The sequence below is a fragment of the Typopeltis vanoorti genome, chromosome 19 (genome assembly GCF_054136105.1).
Source record: "Typopeltis vanoorti isolate ZY-2024b chromosome 19, IOZ_Tvanoo_1.0, whole genome shotgun sequence".
Taxonomy (NCBI): Eukaryota; Metazoa; Arthropoda; class Arachnida; order Uropygi; family Thelyphonidae; genus Typopeltis; species Typopeltis vanoorti.
The window spans coordinates 24,513,116-24,535,711 of NC_143567.1; the positions used below are offsets into that span (position 1 = coordinate 24,513,116).

Here is a 22,596-nt window from a genome sequence, read left to right on the forward strand (position 1 = left end):
TTCCCTGTTCCTCTTGCATTCTCGTTCTCTCTTCATCTCTCACACACTCTACTGTTTCCACTGCCAAGCATTTCTGTCTCTTCAATACCACTCTCCTGATTTTTCACCTCATCTCTTGCACACATCACACACACTGTACTTTCATCCAGCAACACTTTCTCCAGTGCATTCACTGTGAAGCTATTCGAATGCAACCCATCATGCCAGTATAATTTCATTTTTTCCTGAAACACATGCCATACCTCCACAAACTGTATTCCCTTCTGCTCACACAGCTCTGCTATAATACCATTCATGATTTTGGCTCTCTGTTGCAACTCATCGTCACACTTTGGCAACCCACTAACAATCTTTCCCATTACACTGTTATCTTTCACTCATCTCAATAACCTCCTGATATTTGCCCTCATATTTTCCTTATGTCCACTTAGATCATTTGTCCCCATAATTACCACTAACTCTCTTGCTGCCATAGACTATATTTGGACTCAAAAGTTTGATACCCCTGAGGTAGTTAATATAACAATCCTATTCCTCAATTTACATATTTTATGTAGTTTGTTTATTTATTTTTAGCTTATTATAACAGGACATGTTTTTACCACAGAGTTATGAATATTAATAGTCATGGCTATTCATATTCATAATTTGGGTCACAGATGAGCCTCTTAACTCAGTTAGTATTCACAATTTCCTTTGGCTGGGAAGATCTGGGTTTGAATACTATTCAGAAAGTGAAGACCGCTTATCATGAATTTAACTGAAGGTAGTTAGTAGGATTTTTTTCTCCTGGAAACAAGTTTTTCATCCTGCAAAAGAGGCAAACTAGTTGGAGAAACATATGTAGCTCATAAACATAGCAAACAATGCAGATAGGATTAACCTACCTATCATTAGCAATAAGTAGGTTTCTAAAAATCCAAGTTTCTTGGCCATGACAGACCACTGAGCTTAACATAAAAGGGAAAATGAGAGATGGAATTTAGTCACAAATCAAGAACTTGCTTAAAAAAAATTCATACCTTTAAAACATGAGATACTATGATAGATTTAGTTTAATCCTTTATCCCAGTGAGAGCAAACAAAGTTTGCGCCTGAAAATATCTTCAGGACTAAATATAGTGTTGTACTATCTTATCCAGTAAGTAGTGCAACACCAAGGCAACTCGTGGCAAAGGTGGAGCAAGGTGGTGTTGCACTACTTACTGGATAAGATAGTACAACACTATATTTAGTCCTGAAGATATTTTCAGGCGCAAACTTTGTTTGCTCTCACTGGGATAAAGGATTAAACTAAATCTATTATAGTCTAACCTAGTGATAAATAAATTTTCAACATGAGATACTATGGTATTCAGGATTTCTAAATAATCTGATGAGATCCAACAGTATATAACAACTGTCAGGTAATTAATCAAAAACATTCATAAAACAAAAAAAAACAAATACAGAAGCACGATATATACGCTCCGAAGTGATCATTATCAACTAACAATCACTTCTGAAACTTTTGTGTTGAGGATTGGTTCATTTGAATTACAGCTAAGATGAGTAAAACAATGAGGCTAGCATTATATCTTTGGATGGTTTGTAAGAAGTTGAATATATTTGGGAGAAAAACCAGCAACCTCACCTTCATTTGAAAAGCTCTCATAAAGGTCACTCAGTGCCTAGAGAGAATTCAAATGTAGGTCTTTGTTCTTTTCTATTTGAAGTATCAAAGGTAAATAGTTTTATGTTGCTTCTACCTATGCAAGGTTGCAAAATCTATAGCACATAATAGTGCCGTGGGTGGGCTGAGGATATTTTTCTATTTTTATTAGTTTATAATTTTTTGTATTTTTATTTATTTTTTACATAATCTAGAAATCTTGCTCCAAAGACCAAATATGGAACTTTTTCAAGCCACTTTCAATTGTTTAATCACTTCTGCCAAGATGAAGCACTTTAGATTTTCCCATTGCAATGAGCTGGTTTCCATAAATTAAGGAATAAAGAGAAAAATAATGATGGCTTGGTGGGGGAGGACACACATGAAAGTCAGGTACATTATGTAAAAGGTGCCACTGAGTCTGATTATCATATACAAATGAGTGGAGCTGTTAGCAGTATATGCAAATATGCTGTGTCATAAAAGTGGGTGTTTTGAAGTGGTTTTCTATTTTGTGTCTGAAGTGGGAACAAAATTCATGGATATGGTTACAAGACATAATTTAAATGATAAATTCAGATGGCAAGCATTCATAAGACCAGAGGTCAAACCAAGTCAGGTGCAGGTAGCCAGATGGCTGCATGTGAATCATTCAGTGGTTCACAAGACCATGGACCCTATTCCAACAGCCACAAACAACATCCCAAAAATATGAACAAAGACAATGAACTACAACTGCAGTAGGTGACTGACATCTCCAATTTACTGAAACAGGGGTGTGCTACCCCGAATCAGCTATGATCTGACTTAGCACCAGCTACAGGTATCTGCTTCTACTATGTGCAGAAGGCTTTATGAAGGTGGTCTGCATGTTAGGCAACCAGGAGTCTGAGTACACTGATATCTTCAATTTGCTGAAACAGGAGAACTATCTCGAATCAGCTATGATCTGACTTGTTGAAAGTTTTCCCACTTGGTTATATTAGAAATTAAAGATGCCAAGAATCCAAGTGCTTGGATAAAGGATGAAACCAAGAATATAATTTCTTGGCATCTTTAATTTATATTATAACCAAGTGTAAAACCTTTCAACATCTATCTCTAATCCAGAGTTTTTTAATAAGATATGACACCTTTTGGCTACTTGTATATGAAAATATGACTTCTGCATTACTTCTACCTTGGTATCACTTCTGGGTCTGGCTCCCACTGATGAGACCTCAACAAAGATTGAACCTGTCTGAGTAGCAGTAGCCCTTCCCATACTGCATAGCATTATACATGTCTATAAGGATATATGCACTGCATTAGAGGATACTAAGGCAATTGATGTGAAGTCATTAGCTTCTATATAAGAGTTGCCCTGTTATGAAGTTAATTACTTCATGTGCAAACTTTGGATAAAAGATGAAATCAAGAATATAATTTCTTGGTATCTTTAATTTATGTTCTGACTTAGCATCATCTACAGGAACATTGATATCTGCTTCTACTGTGTGCAGAAGGCTTTATGAAGGTGGTCTGCATGCTAGACAACCAGTAGTCTGAGTGCCCCTATTCTCATGCTATAGAAGAAAACATCTGAAATAGGCCAGGCTCCATGTCAGCTGGACCCAGGACCAATGGGGTCGGTGTTGCTTATAGACAAGTCCCAATTTGCTCTACAAAGTGATACCATGTGTGCTCTGATCTGGAGAGACACAGGGACATGTTATCATCAATCTAATATCTGTGAAAGGGACACTTACGGTGGAGGTTTGGGGAAGCATCTCTTTGGGTGTTTCCTAGTGAAACCATGAATGCCACAACTTACAGAAACGAGGTCCTGGTCAAGTGAAGCAATGGACCAATATCTTTAAGAAGAGACTATTGTATATTGTATAAATAGACCATCCAGTTAGGTCTCCTGACATTAATCCCACTGAGCATGTCTGTGATGCTCTTCAGTGATGATTAGATGTATTGCTGCTCTCAACCCTACTCCCCAAAACCTTGAGGGAATTAGGAGAAATTAGGAACAAAGGTTGTTATTACCAACTGAGCTCCTGGACACCATGATACACCACATGAAACATTGTTATGAGCAATGCACTGCTGTGAGAGGTGACCACATTCTTTACTGAGGCACACTGACAATCTCGTTTTGATCTTTTGTTTTTGATTATTATCTTCATGTACCCATTTGTTACTGAATTAAACTATTTATTTACACTTTTTGAGGATGCTTCTTTCACATCTCATATCAAAATATCATACTCCTTAATTTATGGAAACTAGTGGATATTCATAATTTATGCACAAACCAAGGATTCATGGACACTGGATTCATGTGCACCATGAATCCAATGCCAAACAAATCAGGAGGTTAATGGACTTGTTTTAATGTGTAAACTTATATCATCAATTTATGTACAGTTTATAATAAAAAGTGAAGATGTATATAGTAATAACATTAGATTATGAGAAGGCATCTGACAGACTGTTATACAGCAAATTGTTATTCAGACTATGGGAGATGGTGACAGATGACAGATAGGCTATTAGTTGATAAACATTAATAAATATGAAGTCAATGCTAACTATAGCAAACTCATATGTATTGAAGAAATATTTTATTAGAGTGAAGCATTTGTTATAGTGAATTTCTTTCAGTATTCCACTAACGCTATGATGCCTTGGCCAGGACTTTTCAGAGGTGTTATAATAATCAATTTTACTATACTAGTGAGAGTTGACTTTTGTATAGAAGGAAATGCATCTCAGAAAAGAAAGATAACAAGCAGCATGTCACCAAGTTTCTTCTTGAGACATTAGTGTTTAACTTATTCATTAATGATACCCATGATATATATTTCCCTTCATATAATGATATGAAGGGAAATATCCTTTTTCGATGATGCTAAGCCAGAGGAAGTTATAAGAAGTGGTACTACTACTACTACTGGTGCATCTGCTGCAATATTCAATCAGAGTGGAATATAGAGAAATGAACATTATTGAGAGTTCAATGCTGACAAGTGCAAAGTTTCTGTATTTGCAAGTGCAGAGATGGAAATGCTGAGAAACGTATACTGATGAAGGTGCTATAAGAGTTGGTGACCTGATTTGTTGGGTAGATAGCATCACTGCACATCAAACCCATGAAGGTTTGAATCTGACTGGGATAGTTTCTCCAAGTCTTTAAGTGATCAGTGATTTTCATTGTCTGATGAGACTATCACTTTGTTAATTGAAGGAAACAGTTGGGAAAAAAAAGTTTTGGTGCTTTTTTTTAAGCTTTTTTACCATGTATGAGATCCCCCAAAAATTGGATGGAATTTAGAAGTGTGGTAGAGAAAAAAGTGAAATTCAGGAACCATCACAAGAGTCAAAATCACCTCACAGAAGCTACAATGATTAAGAGGGTGTCAAACAAAGACAAGAAAATCTTCCTAAATTTCTACAGATCTAATAAGCCAAGAAATTATATTCTGATTTAATCCTTTATCCAAGCATAAGCAAAGTTTTTGTGCATGAAGAATCTTCACAACTAGGCTCTTGTATATAGGCTGATGACTTCACATCAATTGCTTTAGTATCCCATAATGTTAAAGCACATCCTTTCAAACATGTATAATGCTATGCATTAAGAGAAGGGTCACTACCCAGATCAGTTTCAACCTTTACTGAGGTATTGTTAAAGTGCAGAGAATACCTCTCCAAAAACTCTGATTGATCTATAAGATCGCTCTAAATCTCACTGAGTGACCCTAAAGGATTACTGTTAAATATCACTCTTGACCTGAATCATCACTTCAGGACAGGAGTGATTCAGGTCAGAAATCATGAGATGAGTGATGAAGATAAATGCAGCAGTAGTTCCACTCAGTGACAGGCAAATACCCACCACTGAGCAGAACTGCTCTACTCCCTAAGCAGCAAGTTCAAAGACAAACTTTAATAAATTTTGAGGTAAAGTGCAGGGGGTTACCTCTCTAAAATCTCAGAATGCTCTATAAGATCACTCTAAATCTCACTAAGTGACCCAAAAGGATCACTCTAAATCTCACTGAACGGCGCAAAAGGATCACTACAAAACTCATCAGACTCTCATTGGTGACCCTACTCAAGTGACAGACAAAAACCATCACCAAACAGAACTGCTCTATTCCCATGAATCAAGCCCAAAGATGAACATTATTAAAATGTCAATAGTGGGAGCTAGACCTAAAAGAGATACCAAGTGATTCTGCATTAACGAATTAATGCAAAAGTCATATATTTACCATATAAGTAGTAAAGAGATGTATCACCTTATTATTAAAATTCTCTTGATTAGCGATAGATGCAGAAAGTTTTTTTCACTTGGTCACAAATTAAACTTGTCAAGAAATTATATTCTTGTTTAATCCATTATTCAAGTGTAAGTAAACAAAGTTTGCAGGTCAAATATTTTCATGACTAGGCTACTTGTACATAAATGGCTGAATACTTCATTATGGGATATTAAGGCAAATGATGTGATGTGAAGTCATCAGCCTCTATATACAAGCAGCCTAGTTGTGAAAATGCTTCATGCTTAAAGATTAAACAAGAATTCATTTTTTAACAAATTTAATTTAATTTGTGACCAAGTGAAAACACTTTCCACACCTGATCACCTAGTTTCTGGGGTGATGAGAAAATGGCCAAGAGATGAGTGAAAGGCAATATCAGGGATCTGGAATATCAATAAAATAAATAATTTGAGAAAAGATGAGCTGAGAGGAGGGGTGGAAGAGATGATGTGACAGAGACCTTTAAATTGGTGAAGAGATTTTATCCAGTTAATATACAAAAAATTATTCACAAAGCAAAAGGAAATAAGATGTTATACTCGCAATCTGTAAAAGATGTGGTGAATAAGAAGAAGCTAAGTTAGTGAGTGAAATGCTTGAATTGGGAAAAGTGATTTGTGAGACAGTGAATGAGTTTAAGGTGCACTATGACCCAAAACATACTGAGAATTAAGGTGAGTATCACATGATGAGTCTTTTGACTCCATGGCAGTCTTAACAATAAATGCACCCACCTGGCTCTCATTTGCTGCACAGCAGCTGATGGCAACTGACCATGAACAACAGAAATATTAACTCCAGCTTTTTCAAATACTTCACCATCTTGCAAAATGCATGTGATACCACCTCCTCCCTAGGGGAAAAATTATTCAGTTTTACAAAAAAACAAAAAAATAATAATAATCAAAAGTTGCAAAGTTACCACTTACCCAAAAGTTTTTACAGTAATATCTTCTGACAGCCTCAAAAAACAAAAGTCAGTAGATTAGCATCACCGTCAAGTGTTATACCACCTGTCCTTTAATTTCAGGCTTATCAGTGTTTTGGCATGCTTAATTTTGAAAAATTTCCCATGAACAAGAAATAATCGACTTCTTTTAATTTCTTCTCACAATACAGCCAAGTTTCTTGAATTAAGCCTTGCCCTATTGTAACAATGTCAACATATCTGTATTACATTGTAGCCTTAGAATGAATGCTGTGAAGAAGACATTCAAGAAATAAATTAAAGATGCCAAGAAATTATATTCTTGGTTTAATCTTTTATCCAAATGTAAGAAACAAAGTTGCACCTGAAGTAACTTCAGGACTGAGTAGTTCATGTACAGAAGCTAATGACTTCACATCGCTTGCTTTAGACCTCAATAAAGGTAGAAACCAGTCTGGGTATGACCTTTCCTATAATGCATAGCATTATACATGTCTGTAAAGATATGTACTTTGCATTATGAGATACTATATAGAAGTTGTGAACTCATAATGTGAAGTCATTAGCCTCTATATAGAAGTTGCCCAGTGTCCTGAAGTTACTTCAGGCGAAACTTTGTTTGCTTTCACTTGGATAAATTAAAGATGCCAAGAATATAATTTTTTGGCATCTTTAATTTATAGTATAACCAAGTGAAAAAGCTTCCAACATTGAAGAAATAGTTGACCAATGTTGAGATAGAGAAATTCCCACTTCTGTGCTTTTGATTTCTTGTTGAAGTTTATTCTAACAAATGAAATAACCAGAATTTTTTTTTCTTTCACTGTTACTGTGAACAGCATTCCCCATGTAGAATTATGAAGTCAAACTCCTATGTTAGAGTATTACTTTACTTTAAATTAAGATAAAACAATACTTGATATTTCAACCTTTATATTGAGGTTATCACCATCAGGAATACATATATAATCACTGAAACACATAAGCTACACCATAGTAAGCGAAAGCATTACTGCTGTAGTCAACTGTTGACCTTAGCCTGACCTCTGGCAAGAGAAAAGGAAAAGAGTAAAGATAAACAAATTAAATAATAAAAAAAAAAATAAATAAATAAGTGGAACTACATCATTCACTACTGGTCAAGGTTTAGTTCTCTACAGTCCTGTTATTTTTAAGTTCTGTTTATTGTCAACTGGTTAAATGTTGATCTATATTTCTATTCTTTCTAGTTCTTTTGTGTTTGAAGATTTTTTTTTGGAGTTTATTCTGCAGTCCTGTTCTCTTTTTCCTTAGAGGCTATGCAGACTGCAGACAGGCCTTCCAGATACTTGGAGCTTTTACCTGAAATCAAAATTTCATGTTATGGCAATGATGCAGAGGATCCACATGCAGAAATAAAGAGATTATTGTTCCAATGCATAAAGCCTTGATCAGGCCTCATATAGATTACTGTGCATAAATTGGATCACCTGGTTTTCATGGGGATGAAAACAAAGTTTCTGATCTTTGAAATGTTGGATATGAAACAGACTGAGGGAATGAAATTTGCAAGCCCTCATGAATGGAGATATGATTTATACGTGAGACACATAAGCTGGTAAAGGATTGTTACCAGGCTGATGTGAAAGAAATTTTCGGAAAATGAGAGACGGGAGAGCATCCCTGGAAACTGGATAAGGGAGAGTGAGGAGCAGGTTTTATGCACAGAGAGTGGCTGGTGAATGGAATGCACTGCCTGAGAGGGTGGTGAATGAGGACACATTGAATGATTTAAAGTACTGTTTGTTGGGCGTTGCAGAAGACATACATGTGTGTGTGTGTGTGTGTGTGTGTGTGTCAGAACTAAACAAACATGTTGAGCATGTTTGTTTAGTTGTGAATCTTTTTGTGTGATACTATTTAAAATCCATTCTACATGCAACTGATACACATGAGAAAACTAGCGGCCAAGTCTTCATCTTAAGGTTATTTTGTGTGAGATAGACGCCAATATGATATTGGCGTCTATTTCACATAAAATAGTCTCAAACTACATGTTTCACTCATGACTCAGTCAACCAAATAGATGCCTATAACTTTCGGCCAAGTTCAGCTAACCAATACCCAAAACTCCTCACCCATATTCTGAATACTTCTGGTACATAAACTGCAATAGCCCCTTCACACAACCTATCTTACACCTTGAAGGCATCCACCTAATAAATGACTGCCAGTATGGATTCCATTGCTGCCAAACAACTGGGGATCTGCTCACATGTGTCGCCCATCTCTTAACAAATGCCATGGAGAAGTTTGCACTTGATATCTCCAAAGCATTTGACTGGGTCTGGCACAAAGGCTTACAAAGCAAACTACCATTGTTTGGTCTGTGTCAGGACTTCTGTAGTTGGATTGCCAGCTTTTTGTCTGGACGCACACTATGTGTGGTGGTGGATGATTCCTTATTCTCTTACCATTCTACTAATGCCAGGGTTCCACAAGGTTCTGTCTTCTCACTAACCCTCTTCCTGCTATATATCAATGACCTACTTCAGTTGATCTTCAACCCAATACAGTTTTGCAGATGACAGCACATTGCAGTAATCTCTTTCATTTGATAAACCTTACTCGACACAACTCACCTCAATCTACAGAACATCAACCACCCTCAATTCTGATCTCCAAGCCATCTCCAACGGGGTTCAGATAACTTCATCAATTTCAATGATAATAAAACCCAGTCCTGTCTTATTTCTCATAAAAAAGAACTATTTTCTCCCAGTATTATTTTTGACAAAGCTCAAATTTCCAGACAATTTGAGATTTCTCTTCTTGGAATTACCCTGACATCAAGCTTCTCCTGGCATAAACACAACAACCACTGCATCTTGAGCTTCTAAAAAAACTAGGATTTCTCTTTTGCTCAAGATGTTACTTCACCCCTGAACAGATGTTAACCTTATACAAATCACAAATCCGCCCAGTCATTGAATACTACTCTCACATATGGGGTGGGGCCCCCTAAAAGCTCTCTCAAAATGCTTGACTCAATACAGAGGAGAGCAATTGGACTTATTAATGATCCATCTCTTACCAACTCACTTCCCCACCCCCTACTTTTGCACAGACGTTTGGTTTCTGCAATATGTGTATTCTACAAATATTTCCATGGGAAATGTTCATCTTAAATAGCAATAATAATTCCCCCACTTAGTACTAAGCTCACTGGAATATGTGCAGCTGTTGCTTAACATCCCTTCACAGTGCACTTTGAAACCCACAGAAGAGGTTTCTTTTCCTCCTCCTTCATCCCTGCAACTGCTGTATGTGGAACAGCCTTCCCCCTGTTGTGTTTCCCAAGGAATACAACATACAGTCTTTTAAATCAAATGTAAACAAGTTCCTCCTTTCCCAACACATACTACCCATACACAGTACTAACGTACTAAAGTTGATCAACCAACCTCTTGTGTATGGGCTCAACATAAACATCTTGTGCTGCTTAGCCCACTAAAGTTAAGAACCTAGAGAGCTACATTCAGCATCATGCAATCACTCTCCCACTCATTAACACATTCACTGCCAACTACGAGTATACTTGTAGTTGGTATATGAGCTACACAAGCCAGCTATGAGTATACTCATATGACGCTTACTGCCGGCAACGAGATTACCTGTACTGACCTTGAAGAAGTGAAAATGCTTGGCTTGTGGAGCTAGCAGCAAAACTGTGTATACTCATAGATGGTATATGCTCTGCACAAGCCAACTATGAGTATACTCGTATGACACTTATCGCCGGCAATGAGATTACCGTACTGACCTTGAAGAAGTGAAATTGCTTGGCATACGGGAACAGACTATGCCAAAGTAGAGTGGCAGCAAACATGTTAACTTCTAGATTGCCTGGACACACACTCACCTGCATCCCCCCACCAAAAAAAAAAAAACATTCTAGTTTCCATGACTTTGCACTTAGGAGTCTTAAGAAATGATCCCAAATCCATTCAAATGAAAGCCATACATCTTATATAAATCTTTCCATCAATCTTGCTCTACATATCCACAAACTCCACACCTTTCCTCCTCTGCAATCTGTGCACCACCTCATTTGCAATCATAGTTCCCAGTCTCAGCTTTTCTCTATTATACTGGGCTAACAGACTCACAAATTTTACTTTCTCACTCTTCTTTTTTCGCTTATACTAGCAACTCTTTCTTTTCACACACCACACTTGTCACCTGCTAACTCATTCATACCAGCCAAAATAAACGTCCACTTTCATTTTCACTCCCTGCATCCTTAAGGCATCACTAACAATCTTAATCTTGGCTTCACTGGAAATCAGATTCCATCACACTCTTCTTATCAATGAACCATCATACAAATTTCAATCCCTATTCCTATGCCTTTACTTTTTCATAATCTGCTTTCTGTTCCCTTGCACATCCCTTTCTTTCATTTCTGTGTCATACCATCCACCAGGCATTTCTTCAGCCACTCAATCACATGGTTTGTTTTATGGAGGAACATCCTCTTTCAGAGTTTTAGTCAGTTGCCAAAAATATGTGGTGACAGCTGTTTATAATGGAGTCAGTGGGTGCAGAAAGTAAATTATTTATGTAAAGCAAATTTTCTGAAGCAAATAAAAATGCATATATACACAAGTAGCAGAATTATGAAGATAACTTATGTTCTTATAGTCTTATATCCTCATATGTTCTATCTTGTGGTTATATCAGTTGCTTTAATATAATTTTTGTTCTAAGTGTTTATCAGAACTTTACAGACCCCCTCATGCGTGTATGAATGTATGTATATTATGAAATCAGTTTGAATTGCATTTGAGATTTTTGATATCATTAAGACAGCTCACAAATGCTATATAAAATCCTACTAAAAAAAAACAGGGGTCATAGCAGAAGCGTTCACGTCGTGATCCCTGTCGGCTTGTTTACAAATCACGAATTCTGCTACCAGCGATCTACAGTATAGCATAGTGCAATACAGTCTTCTATAGTTTCCTACAGTTTTATAGTGAGACTAGCATCTTCTTTATCAGAGACACAATGACTAAAACTCAAAAGCCCTTACAGGAACCAACCCTGACAATCATCTCACACAATACAGAGGGCCTCTCCTCTGTAAAAGATCTTATTGCAAAAATGTGTACAGAACAAAAATGTGATATTTTATGTCTACAGGAGACACACAAAGGACCTCATCAAGTCAGACCTAAAATTGCTGGAATGAAGCTCATAAAAGAAATACCACATGAAAAGTATGGAAGTGCTATCTTCACTCAGCAGGGGCTCCAGGTTACAGGATGCCTAATCACAAACCAAAATAACTTAGAAATCCTTGGAATAGATCTGGATAACATCAGTGTTTTTTCAATATAAAAACCACCTAGTATAACCTTTGCTTTTGAAATGTCCCAGTACTTGACACAAAGGAAATCTGCTATTATTATAGCCGACTTTAACAGTCATAACATACAGTGGGGTTATAGTGAAACAAATGAGGGTGGAGAGTTAGAATATAGAAAGTAATAAAATGAATCTTATACACGATCCTAAACAGCCATCATCATTTAACAGTGGAAGATGGAAAAGAGATTATAACCCAGACCTTGGATTTGTTAGTAATAAAATAGCTAATCTGTGCACTAAACAGTACTTGCACCAATCCCAAGTTCACAACATAGACCAATAATGCTGCACGTTTTCCCACCAGTCCGACTTAAGGAGATCCCACTTAGAAGATGCTTTAATTTTAAAAAAGGTAACTGGGAACAATTCTCAAGAGAATTAGACATAAATCTGACCAACATTTCACCTAGACCAGAAAATTATGGAAAGTTCATCAAAGCTATTAGGCAGTCTGCTACCAGGCACATCCCAAGAGGTTGTAGAACATGTTACATTCCAGGTTTTACAGAGCACAACAGGAAATATATGAAAGATATTGTGTGTGTGACCTATATGATAAAGATCCATTTTCATCAGAAACAATTGATGCAGGAGAGGAACTTATAGCAGCACTGTCTGAAAAAAGAAGTCAACAATGGGCAGAGAAAATTAAAAGCTTAGGTATGAAACATGGTAGCAGGAAAGCCTGGCTCTTGCTCAAAAAATTATCTGGTGACCCCACAACAGCAGCAACCGAAGTTAATATAAATGCAAACCAAATTGCAACTCAGCTATCTCTGAATGGTAAACCAAGTACCGAAGGAAAAAACCTAAAGATTATATTAAAAAAATTAGGGATTCAGAAAATAATTCTCTTTGAAGCACCATTTACTAAAGAGGAACTAGAAAATGCCCTAAAAGCCTTAAAACCAGGAAAAGCTGCCAGTATAGATGATATCAGAAATGAGATACTAAGGAATCTGGGAGAAAAGGCAACAGAGTGGTTTAGAATTTTTCAACTTTTGTTGGAAATTTGCTAAAATACTCAGTATATGGAGGCAAACAAAAGTAATACCTATCCTGAAACTGGGTAAACCTGCTGAGGATCCAAAGAGTTACAGGCATATAGCTCTTCTATGCACAACACTGAAGGTGTATGAGAGGTTAATCTTGAACAGGCTAAGTCCAGAAACAGAGAAAGTGCTGATAAAAAAACAGGCAGGATTTAGACCAGGAAGATCATGCACTGGACAAGTATTAAACTTAACACAGTTTATTGAGGATGGCATTGAAAGGGGTTAGCAACAGGAGCTGTATTTATAGATTTGACAGCAGCATATGACACACTAAATCTTAGAAAGCTTATAGTCAAAATTTACAGCATGACAAACAGCTATCGGTTAGTGGAGATATTTAGGTCACTGATTTCCTTGAAAATCAACAAAGAGTCTTTGTTGATTTTCAAGGAAAAATGAGCAGATAGGGTATCCAGAAAAATGGTCTATCTCAGGGAAGTGTGCTATCTCCCCTCCTCTTTAATATATATACTAACGACCAACCTACAAACCCATGGTCAAGAACCTTCTTATATGCAGATGACTGGGCAATAGCTAATCAAGCAAAATCCTTTGATGGTATTGAGAAGCAGCTCACACAAGAGCTAGAAACCCTTACAGTTTACAACAAGGAAAACCAACTGAAACCATATCCCAGTAAAACCCAAATGTGTCTTTTCCATCTCGATATAATAGGGAGGCAAGGAGAGAGTTGAATATAGAATGGAATGGTGTGAAACTTGTCCATTATCTTAATCCAACTTACCTAGGTGCTACACTAGATAGGACCTTAAATTTTAAGGGACACATAGAGAAGCCAGCAGCTAAAACTCAAACACGGAATAATATTCTGCACCGATTATCATCATCTCAGTGGGGATGCAAATCCACAAGTATTGCACACCTCTGCACTGGCACTCTGCTTTTCGATAGCTGAGTAAGCTAGTCCTGTTTGGGAAAGATTATCACATGTCAAAATTATTAATAAGGTTCTTAATGAAACATGTTGGCACATTACCGGCTGCCTTAAGCCTACAAAAATTGACCATCTATACTTACTGTCTGGTATTGCACCTCCTCACATCAGAAGGACTACACAGAGCAGATATGAGTGGAAACAACAACTAAATGATGAACAGCATCCTTTGTATGGGCATGTTGCAGTACATTAAGAGGCTAAGATCAAGGAAAAGTTTTATTCACTCAGTGGAACTGTTGGTTGATTCCATAAAAGCTACAAGGTTAACAATGTGGTAAGAACAATCTCCAGAGGCTCTGAACTTAAACGAATCTCTTCCTTCTGGCTTACATCTTGACTGGCAAAGATGAAAGACATTGAATAGACTTTGTTCCGGAATGGGCAGATCAAAGCAGAATATGGTCAGATGGGGCTACACAGACAATGATAGCTGTTCATGTGGTGAAACACAAATCATGGATCATCTTCTGCAATGCTGCTTAATAGACATTAATAATATATGTACCCGAGAAGATTTAATGCAGTGTAATAAAACAGCTTTAAAGTATATTTAGTCACTGGATGAGTAAAATTTCACATTTTATGTTTTTACTTAATATTTCATGCAAGTGACATTTTTGTCTTTTAATGTATGCTTTTAATCCCAATTCTTTTAATGTCTATTTCTTTAAATGTATGCGTTTAATCATTTATATGTATGCTGTTACATTTTCGCACATGAAATAAATAATAAATAACCAAAAAAAAAAAAAAAGCCACAACTAACATGCTTTATGATCTTTGTGAAAATGTGGCCACCTGAAACAGCTGGACATATATACAGAAAGCGAGTTTTGAGATAGTCGCAACACATGTGGAACGTGTTACCTACTATTCCTATGATAATGACTGGTCCATAATTTGTTACTTCTATCACAAGTCTCTTTCATGCAATGGAACTCCTTTGCCCTCTTTCCCTGAGCTGAGACTTAAACAGTTGGGTCAGAGGAACTACAATTCTCTTGAACCTTCTCATAATACATGGGCAGTTATCATATCTAATTCTATAAACATACCGCATCTCCAGTTCTACTTCTGTTCTCACATCAGTCACAGTGCAACATCTTTACCTGGATGGTCAATCCATTATACCACTGCAACGTGACTGAGTAACTCAATTATTTTGTCTGCTTCACTTACTTCCATATCATCAGTATTCATTAATGTTATTCTTTCAATTATTTTTCCTTTTACTTGTCAAATCATAAAAGAGCTCCATGAGATTTCCTTTATGAAATTCCAAAGAGCCTGTTCAGCTAATTTCCTTACATAATCTAATTTGGCCTTCTTTAATATACTGATCACGCTTATTGCTTATTGATCACCTTTCTCCTTACATATTCTTCACATTCTGTTTGCAGTTCTTGCTTAAATATGCTACTCACCCATTTAACTCCTACCTGATTTATCCTTCTGACCTTAGGTAAACAATCTGAAATTGCTTTCTTCAAAGATTCCTCAATTAGCATTGCATTTCCCATGCAATGCTAATATGTAAATTACATAAAGAAAAATATGCAACACTTATATTTTTGTAATGAGATATATTTTGTTATCTCATCACACCATCTGAGTGAATACAAAAAGAAGATGGTTACATGAAGTGAGAATAGAATGATAACAGACATGACAGAGTGCCTTCTTTCTACTGATCTCTATTAGAAAGAAAATTTCTACTAGAGAGTAATAACTCTATAAAAAAGCAATGGTACAGAGAATGAACTAAGAGAAAGGAAAATTTCTATGAGTTACTCTTTGAAGGAGCAATAACTAGACACTGTACATTTTTACCAGATTAAGAGAGAAAATGGGGAAATTACCAATTCCAGTGAACAACAATCATAGAAGTACAGAGTGGAAACTGAGCATCCTGGTGAAGTAAATTAGTGAATTGGGGATCATCTAATAACACAAAAAGCACCCATGGAAACAAGGAGTGGAAACAGAGTCTGCATGAAAGAAAAGAGAACTAATTACTTGGGAGGGGGAGTCATCTAATAACCAATGAAGGGCAACTATAGAAATATACATAGTAAAAACTGCCTATATGAAAGAAAATGGAATTACTTGGCAACATGAGAGAATGGAATCATCAACCAAACTGATCTCTTTCATGATCAGTCAAGGATTTTTAGAATGCTACTAGGGAATTCAACAGCTGATGAATTAATGATTTATATACAGTTAATAACTTTTAAATGATCAACCAATTACATGTATCTATAATGAAAACAAAAACTTAATTTCATGAATGGTGAGGAGGCAATACTTTATCATATGTTTATGTCAAGAAAGACTGGTAGCAAGTATTACCTTGAGAAGCAAAATCTCATTTTGACTAAAGATGTATTTATCAAACACCAGTTTGATAATAAAGATAAGTAAAGAACTATTCAATTAATCTTTCTTCTTCCATTCTGTTTAAGTGACCATACTAGATTAGATTCCATTTTCTCACACACTCTTAAATGCTGACTTTCTAATTGCTTCATTTTTCATAGGATTCCAACTGATGCCATCTGTTCACTCCTCCAGTGTATCTCAGCACTCTCATATCTGTGGTGTCTAGCTTTGATTAATTGCTTAATTTCTAACTCAACTCTCATATCCAGAAATTAAAATTGGTTTGAACTGTTTTGTATACTGATAGTTCAATGTTTTGAATAATTTCTCTCTTATTCCAGTAGTTGGTATGTAGTTGGAAAGGCCATCTTTCAGCAACTTCCTCACATTCCATAATAATGTTACCATTGAGTTAGATGAGGGGAATAGATACAAAAAACAACAACTTAATTTCATGAATGGTTTTGGTTATGCCATTATGCTTTTGGATTTTGCTAAGGCTTTTGATAGAATATAGCATTGAAGGTTGATGCATAAATCAGAAAATATGGATTGGATTATAAAATAATGGTATGGCAGACTGGCAGATATCAAAAAGTGGTTTATGTTGAATGCAAGTCTGCAAGATTTAAGGTAACCAGTGATGTGCCACAGGGACCAGTCCTTGGTCCATTGCTATTCGATCTGTGCATTAATGACATTCAGACAGATTTGACATGTGACATACAGCTATTTGCTTATGATGCAAAGACAGGTAGAGTAATCAGGAGTGCAGGTAATATCCACAGAATACTTGCAGAATGATTTGAATCTGGAATTGTGGGCATGTGAAAAAAAAAACAGTTAATAGTTCAATGTTAATGTTAGTAAATGTAAAGTCATGTACTTTGGTGTGATGAAATGCTCAATTTCATATTATATAAAATGGTGGGATTATGCCAGAAAAAACTGATCAGGCTAAGGATCTTGGAGTTTTAGTAGACAGGAATTTGAAGTTCAAGGGCCATATAGCAAAGATTTCAAATACAACTCAGATAAGAATTGCAATGCTGAAATGAACCTTGACATGTAACGATAAAGAAATCATTTTGCATCTTTAAAAATCTTGAATAAAACCTCATTTGAACTATTGCGTGCAGGTCTGGTCTTCTGGTTTCTGTAGTGATCCTAATACAGAGTGAAAAGGAGAGTGTTAAAAATGATATCAAGATTGTAGAATGCTGATTATTATGACCAAACTAACAGCATACAAGGCAGTGTCCAAACCAGTTTAAAGTTATGGATCTGAAATAAAAAAGAGTTGGGTCAGAAATAAAACACTTGATTAAAGATTTGTGATCACAGATATGAGGGTTCTGAGAAAAATTAGGAGAGTGAACCAATGGCATCAGTTGCAGAATCATATTAAAAATGAAGATATTAGAAAGGAACTTGACATTATTAGTATTCAAGAATGTGTCAGCAGAGCAGAGCTAATCTAAGGTAGTATGGCCACTTAAATAGAATGGATGAGGAAAGGTTAGCAAAACAGGTGTGTTTGATGACAAGATGGCAGGAAAGAGACTCAAAGGAAGACCAAGGTCTAGGTGGAATGATTCAGTCAGAAGTGCCTTAGAAGCATGAAATATTAGATATGACAATATTGGAGTACTCACAAGTAAGAGATTAATAATGATGTAAATTTAATCACGTAGTGCTATCATAGTAACTTGAACACTCCTTGGGAAGCATATCAGGAAACTGATGATGTTGAAGACAGACTGAGAATTTGTAGACTACAGACACTAGCAAACAGGAGAATGAAGGGATATGATAGAGACTTACAAACTTCTGAAAGAGTCATACAGGATATGGGATTATTTTCATTTTATGGAATGCGTATTCCTTATTCATATGAATAAAGTTAAAATGAAGCAGAATTAATTAAAGTGATTCAATAATCTTTAAAATAACAATTCTGAAAATGAAAAAAAAAAACATTAATGCATATTTTACACAATTTAGTGATGATCTGTACTGCAAAAATAATATTTGATGTATAACATTTAAGCACCAACCTCAGGCCTTTCCCACCGATCAACTTGAAATTTGGCTGTCATCTCTTGTTCTTCAAGAGCTTTGCAGATGGCCACCTGAGGAAAAAACAAACATTAATTACACTTTTCTTTCTGAAAGAAAAAATAAATATCATAATAAACAATAATAAAACATTAGTATTGTTTATTATGATATGATAATAGAATAAACATGATAACAGAATATCATCCTATAATACAGGACTGGCTGAATCATTCAAACATCTTCTGGAAATGACATATTCTTGTTTCAAAACATTTAAAAGATGATAAAGATATAAACATGGGAATGGCAAAAACAGTGGGAACAAAAAGTTTTTTTTTCTTAAAAAAGTGTAATTTTTGGGAAAAAGTGAAGATATTATAGTTAAAGGTAAGGACATTTAAATTATGAAAATTTTCAACATTTAATGCCAATGAAATTTTTCTATGAAAATTTCTGGTGTATAATGGTAAACATGTTATCATGTTCTTAAAATAGAATTTAATTTATTCTCAAAAACAAAAATACTAAATTATGTTCACATTTCATAGTAGCTTAGTCAGGAAGATGTTAGTTCATGTGCAAAGTCGTTTGTTTATGTTAGATAAAATTTAGACAGAAATAAGAATATTATTTCTTAATAACTTTTCAACCTAACAAAAAAAAAAGTGTGTTAAACATATAGTGTGCACTGCATGGTTTGTCAAATGAGTAGGATGAATGGAGAGTATTATCATCTGTAAAGTAGTGGATAGGATTAGTGGTGATTGACGGTAGGTCATTTATGCACAGGAGAAAGAGGACAGGTGATAGAACAGTCCTAAGGTACTCATGAATTGGTGGTGAAGCTCAAAGATAAGCCATTAACTGTGAAATGCAGTGAACTAGAGATGGGGGTGGAAATCCAATCATAGAGGATGACAAGTAGACCAAAGGAATGGCAGTTTGTTTAGCACCTTGATGCCAGACATGATCAAAAACTATGGAAATGTCAAGAGTGACAGCACAAGTTTCTCTGAACCTTTCTACAGCATGTGTCCAGTGGTGGGTGATGTAATCTAAGGACTCAGCTGTGTATCTTGAATGGCAGAATCCATACTTGTGATTGCTGATTAACTGGTAAGCCTCTAGGTAGCAGAGAAGTTGGCTATATATACACGACAGGTGTTAGCTCTGAAGCATGACTCTCAAGAACAACTGGAGAGATGTCATTAGAATCAGGAAACTTTTTAGTGTCCAAGTTATTTAGTAATTTTCTGATGTCTTTTTTGCTGAAAAACTAGAGGCATATGGTGCTCATTTTCTGGTATGGTAGGAGGCGATTTCCCTTGGTAATCAATGCAGGAGTTCAAGGAAAAGAGAAATGCCAAAAGGTTAGCATTATCTTTGAGTGAAGGAACAGTGGTGCCATCAGGATGATAGAAAGGTGGAAATGTAAGAGCAGAAATTACTTTCAATGGCCTTAAGCAAGGGACCAGAAAGCACAGCTTTCATTTGGTCAGGAGGCAAGTATTCTGCTGATGGTCTTTATGAAATCATATTTAGATCTGTTGATAACTGTTTTGCATTTGTTGCATGCTTTGGTATAGGCAGAGCATTAAGCTGAAGTTCTCGATGCAAGCTACCTGAGGTATGCTGAATATTTTCCCCTTTGACTATTGTGATACACTTTCTGTTGAACCTGGGTGAAAGCAGACTAGGATTTTGGGTAAAATGGGGGATAAAGGACTTCATGCCAGTGATAATTGCTGTGACTCATTCAGAGGTGAAGCTGAAGCAGCAGTCAGACCAAGAAAGAAGGAGAAGAAATTCCAGAGGTCATCCTGTTTTGGCATCTTTGCAGTGAAAGAGGATGTGAGGTTGACAATGGTTTGAGGAAGGGTGCATTCTGTGAGAAAGAAGACTTGTACAAGATTGTGGTCCAAGTTGGTATGAGAGAAGGTGGTTTGTCTGGAAGGAGAACTGGTTAAAAAAAGATCCAGAGTATTGGGAGAGTGAAAAAGATTATCAGGAATTCATTACGTAGATCAGTGCTTCCCAAACTTTTGGATGTAAAGGCCCCCTTGAAAAAATTAAAATATTTCACGGCCCCCATCAAAAAGAAAAAAAAATTCATATTACAGACATATATTATTATAATATTTCTTGTATTTATATTCAATATAAAACATACACAACAAACATGGCAAAAATAAAATCCAAATATTACATTTTTAGCATCTTACATACACATTTGATATGGCACACTAAGCCTTAAAACATTTTAAATTTGTTTCCATTATTTCATGACCCCCAAGGGGGCCGCGACCCACAGTTTGGGAAGAGCTGACGTAGATGAATGTTTTGTGTTAGATAAATGCTTGTGGCAAAGGTTTCTGAATCTCGTCCAGCTTGGCCAGTGGTGCTGGAAGAGGGAAGCCAGCTGAAATTATGGACATTGAGGTCATCTAAAAAAGTGGCCTCACTATACAGTTGGTTGAATTTTATGGAGAGGAATGTGAGTTATCAGAGGCTAGAGAATGGTAAATGCAGCAGATGAATATTATTAAACGAGTTTCTGGTAGGTTTTACCCATGCTAGGCAGGCCAAGACTAAGAGCCATCCTGGTCTTCCAGGTTGGGGAGTTGTGAAGGGATGACTACCCATCTAATATAAAAAACCCATGAATTATGAAACCGGGCTTACAATATGAGAGTGGTCTGAATAGTTCTCAGCCTAAAAATGAAAAAACGAATTTATAATTTCAAAATTATTTTTATTTTTAAACATAATCTCCCTTAAGACTAATACATTTATACCAGCGATGCTCCAGCACCATTCTAACGTCCCTGTGGAGGTTCTCAGTAAGATCTGCAAAATACTCCTCTACAGCTGCAATCACCTCTTGATTTGAAGAAAAACACTGACCAGTGAGGAAAGAGTTTTAGTTTTGGGAAGAGATAGAAGTCAGAGAGAGCCAAATCTGGGGAATAGGGTGGATGTTCCAACAATTCATAGTGAGATCCCTTAATTTTCCCATTGTCAAAACACTTTTGTGAGCAGGTGCACTGTTCTGATGATTTTTTTCTTCTGCAAACCGGGTCTTTCCTCACAATTTTTTTTTCTCTAGTCTGGTTAAAAGATTGGAATAATATTTCCCGGTTATTGTTTTACCCTTTTCAAGATAATTAATTAACAAAATGCCATGACCTTTTCTGCTGATGGAACCAACTTTGTCTTCTTTGGTGCTGAACAACCAGCTTCTGTCCATCCACTGTTGTGACTGCTGTTTGGATTCTGGTGTGTAATGGTGAATCCAGGTCCAATACATAGTAATAAATAATTGCACAAAATCAGTTTTATTCTTGTTAAAACGCTCCAAGCACTGTTCAGAGATTTTCATGTGGGTACATTTTTGATCTGCTGTGAACAAGCACGGCACCCATCTTGCACAAAGCTTTTTCATATGCAATTCTTCATGCAAAGTATATCCTACACATTCTTTTGAAAAGCCTATAGTCTCAGCAATTTCATGCACTTGGAGTCGCTGGTCATCCAATACCATATCGTGCACTTCATCAATGATTTCTGGTGTTGTTACATTTTTTGGCCTTCATGTAGATCATCTTCAATGCTGGCACAGCCACACTTAAACTCAACAGCCCATTTCTTAATTGTCAAAAATGAAGGAGAAGAGTGCCCATAAACTTTTATGAACTTCGAATGAATTTCTTTAGACGTTAAACCTTCTTTTACAAAGAATTTTAGAACTGCACGATACTCAATTTTATCCATTCCAAGAGATACAGACAACACTTTTGCTCCAGACAGCTGCATAAAACAAACTACTTGATAGA

The 22,596-nt window shown here is 36.2% G+C and overlaps 1 protein-coding gene across 1 annotated transcript in view; it reads right to left on the minus strand.

The window, feature by feature from the left end:
• Coprox (oxygen-dependent coproporphyrinogen-III oxidase) overlaps positions 1–22,596 on the minus strand; it is a 124,824-nt gene that overhangs the window by 46,645 nt on the left and 55,583 nt on the right. Inside the window, exons 6-7 of the mRNA XM_090409253.1 lie at positions 18,760–18,834; positions 6,702–6,820 (exon numbers count right to left, since the gene is read on the minus strand). Coding sequence (XP_090265379.1) covers positions 6,702–6,820; positions 18,760–18,834 — 194 coding nt within the window. The remainder of the gene's footprint in view (positions 1–6,701; positions 6,821–18,759; positions 18,835–22,596) is intronic.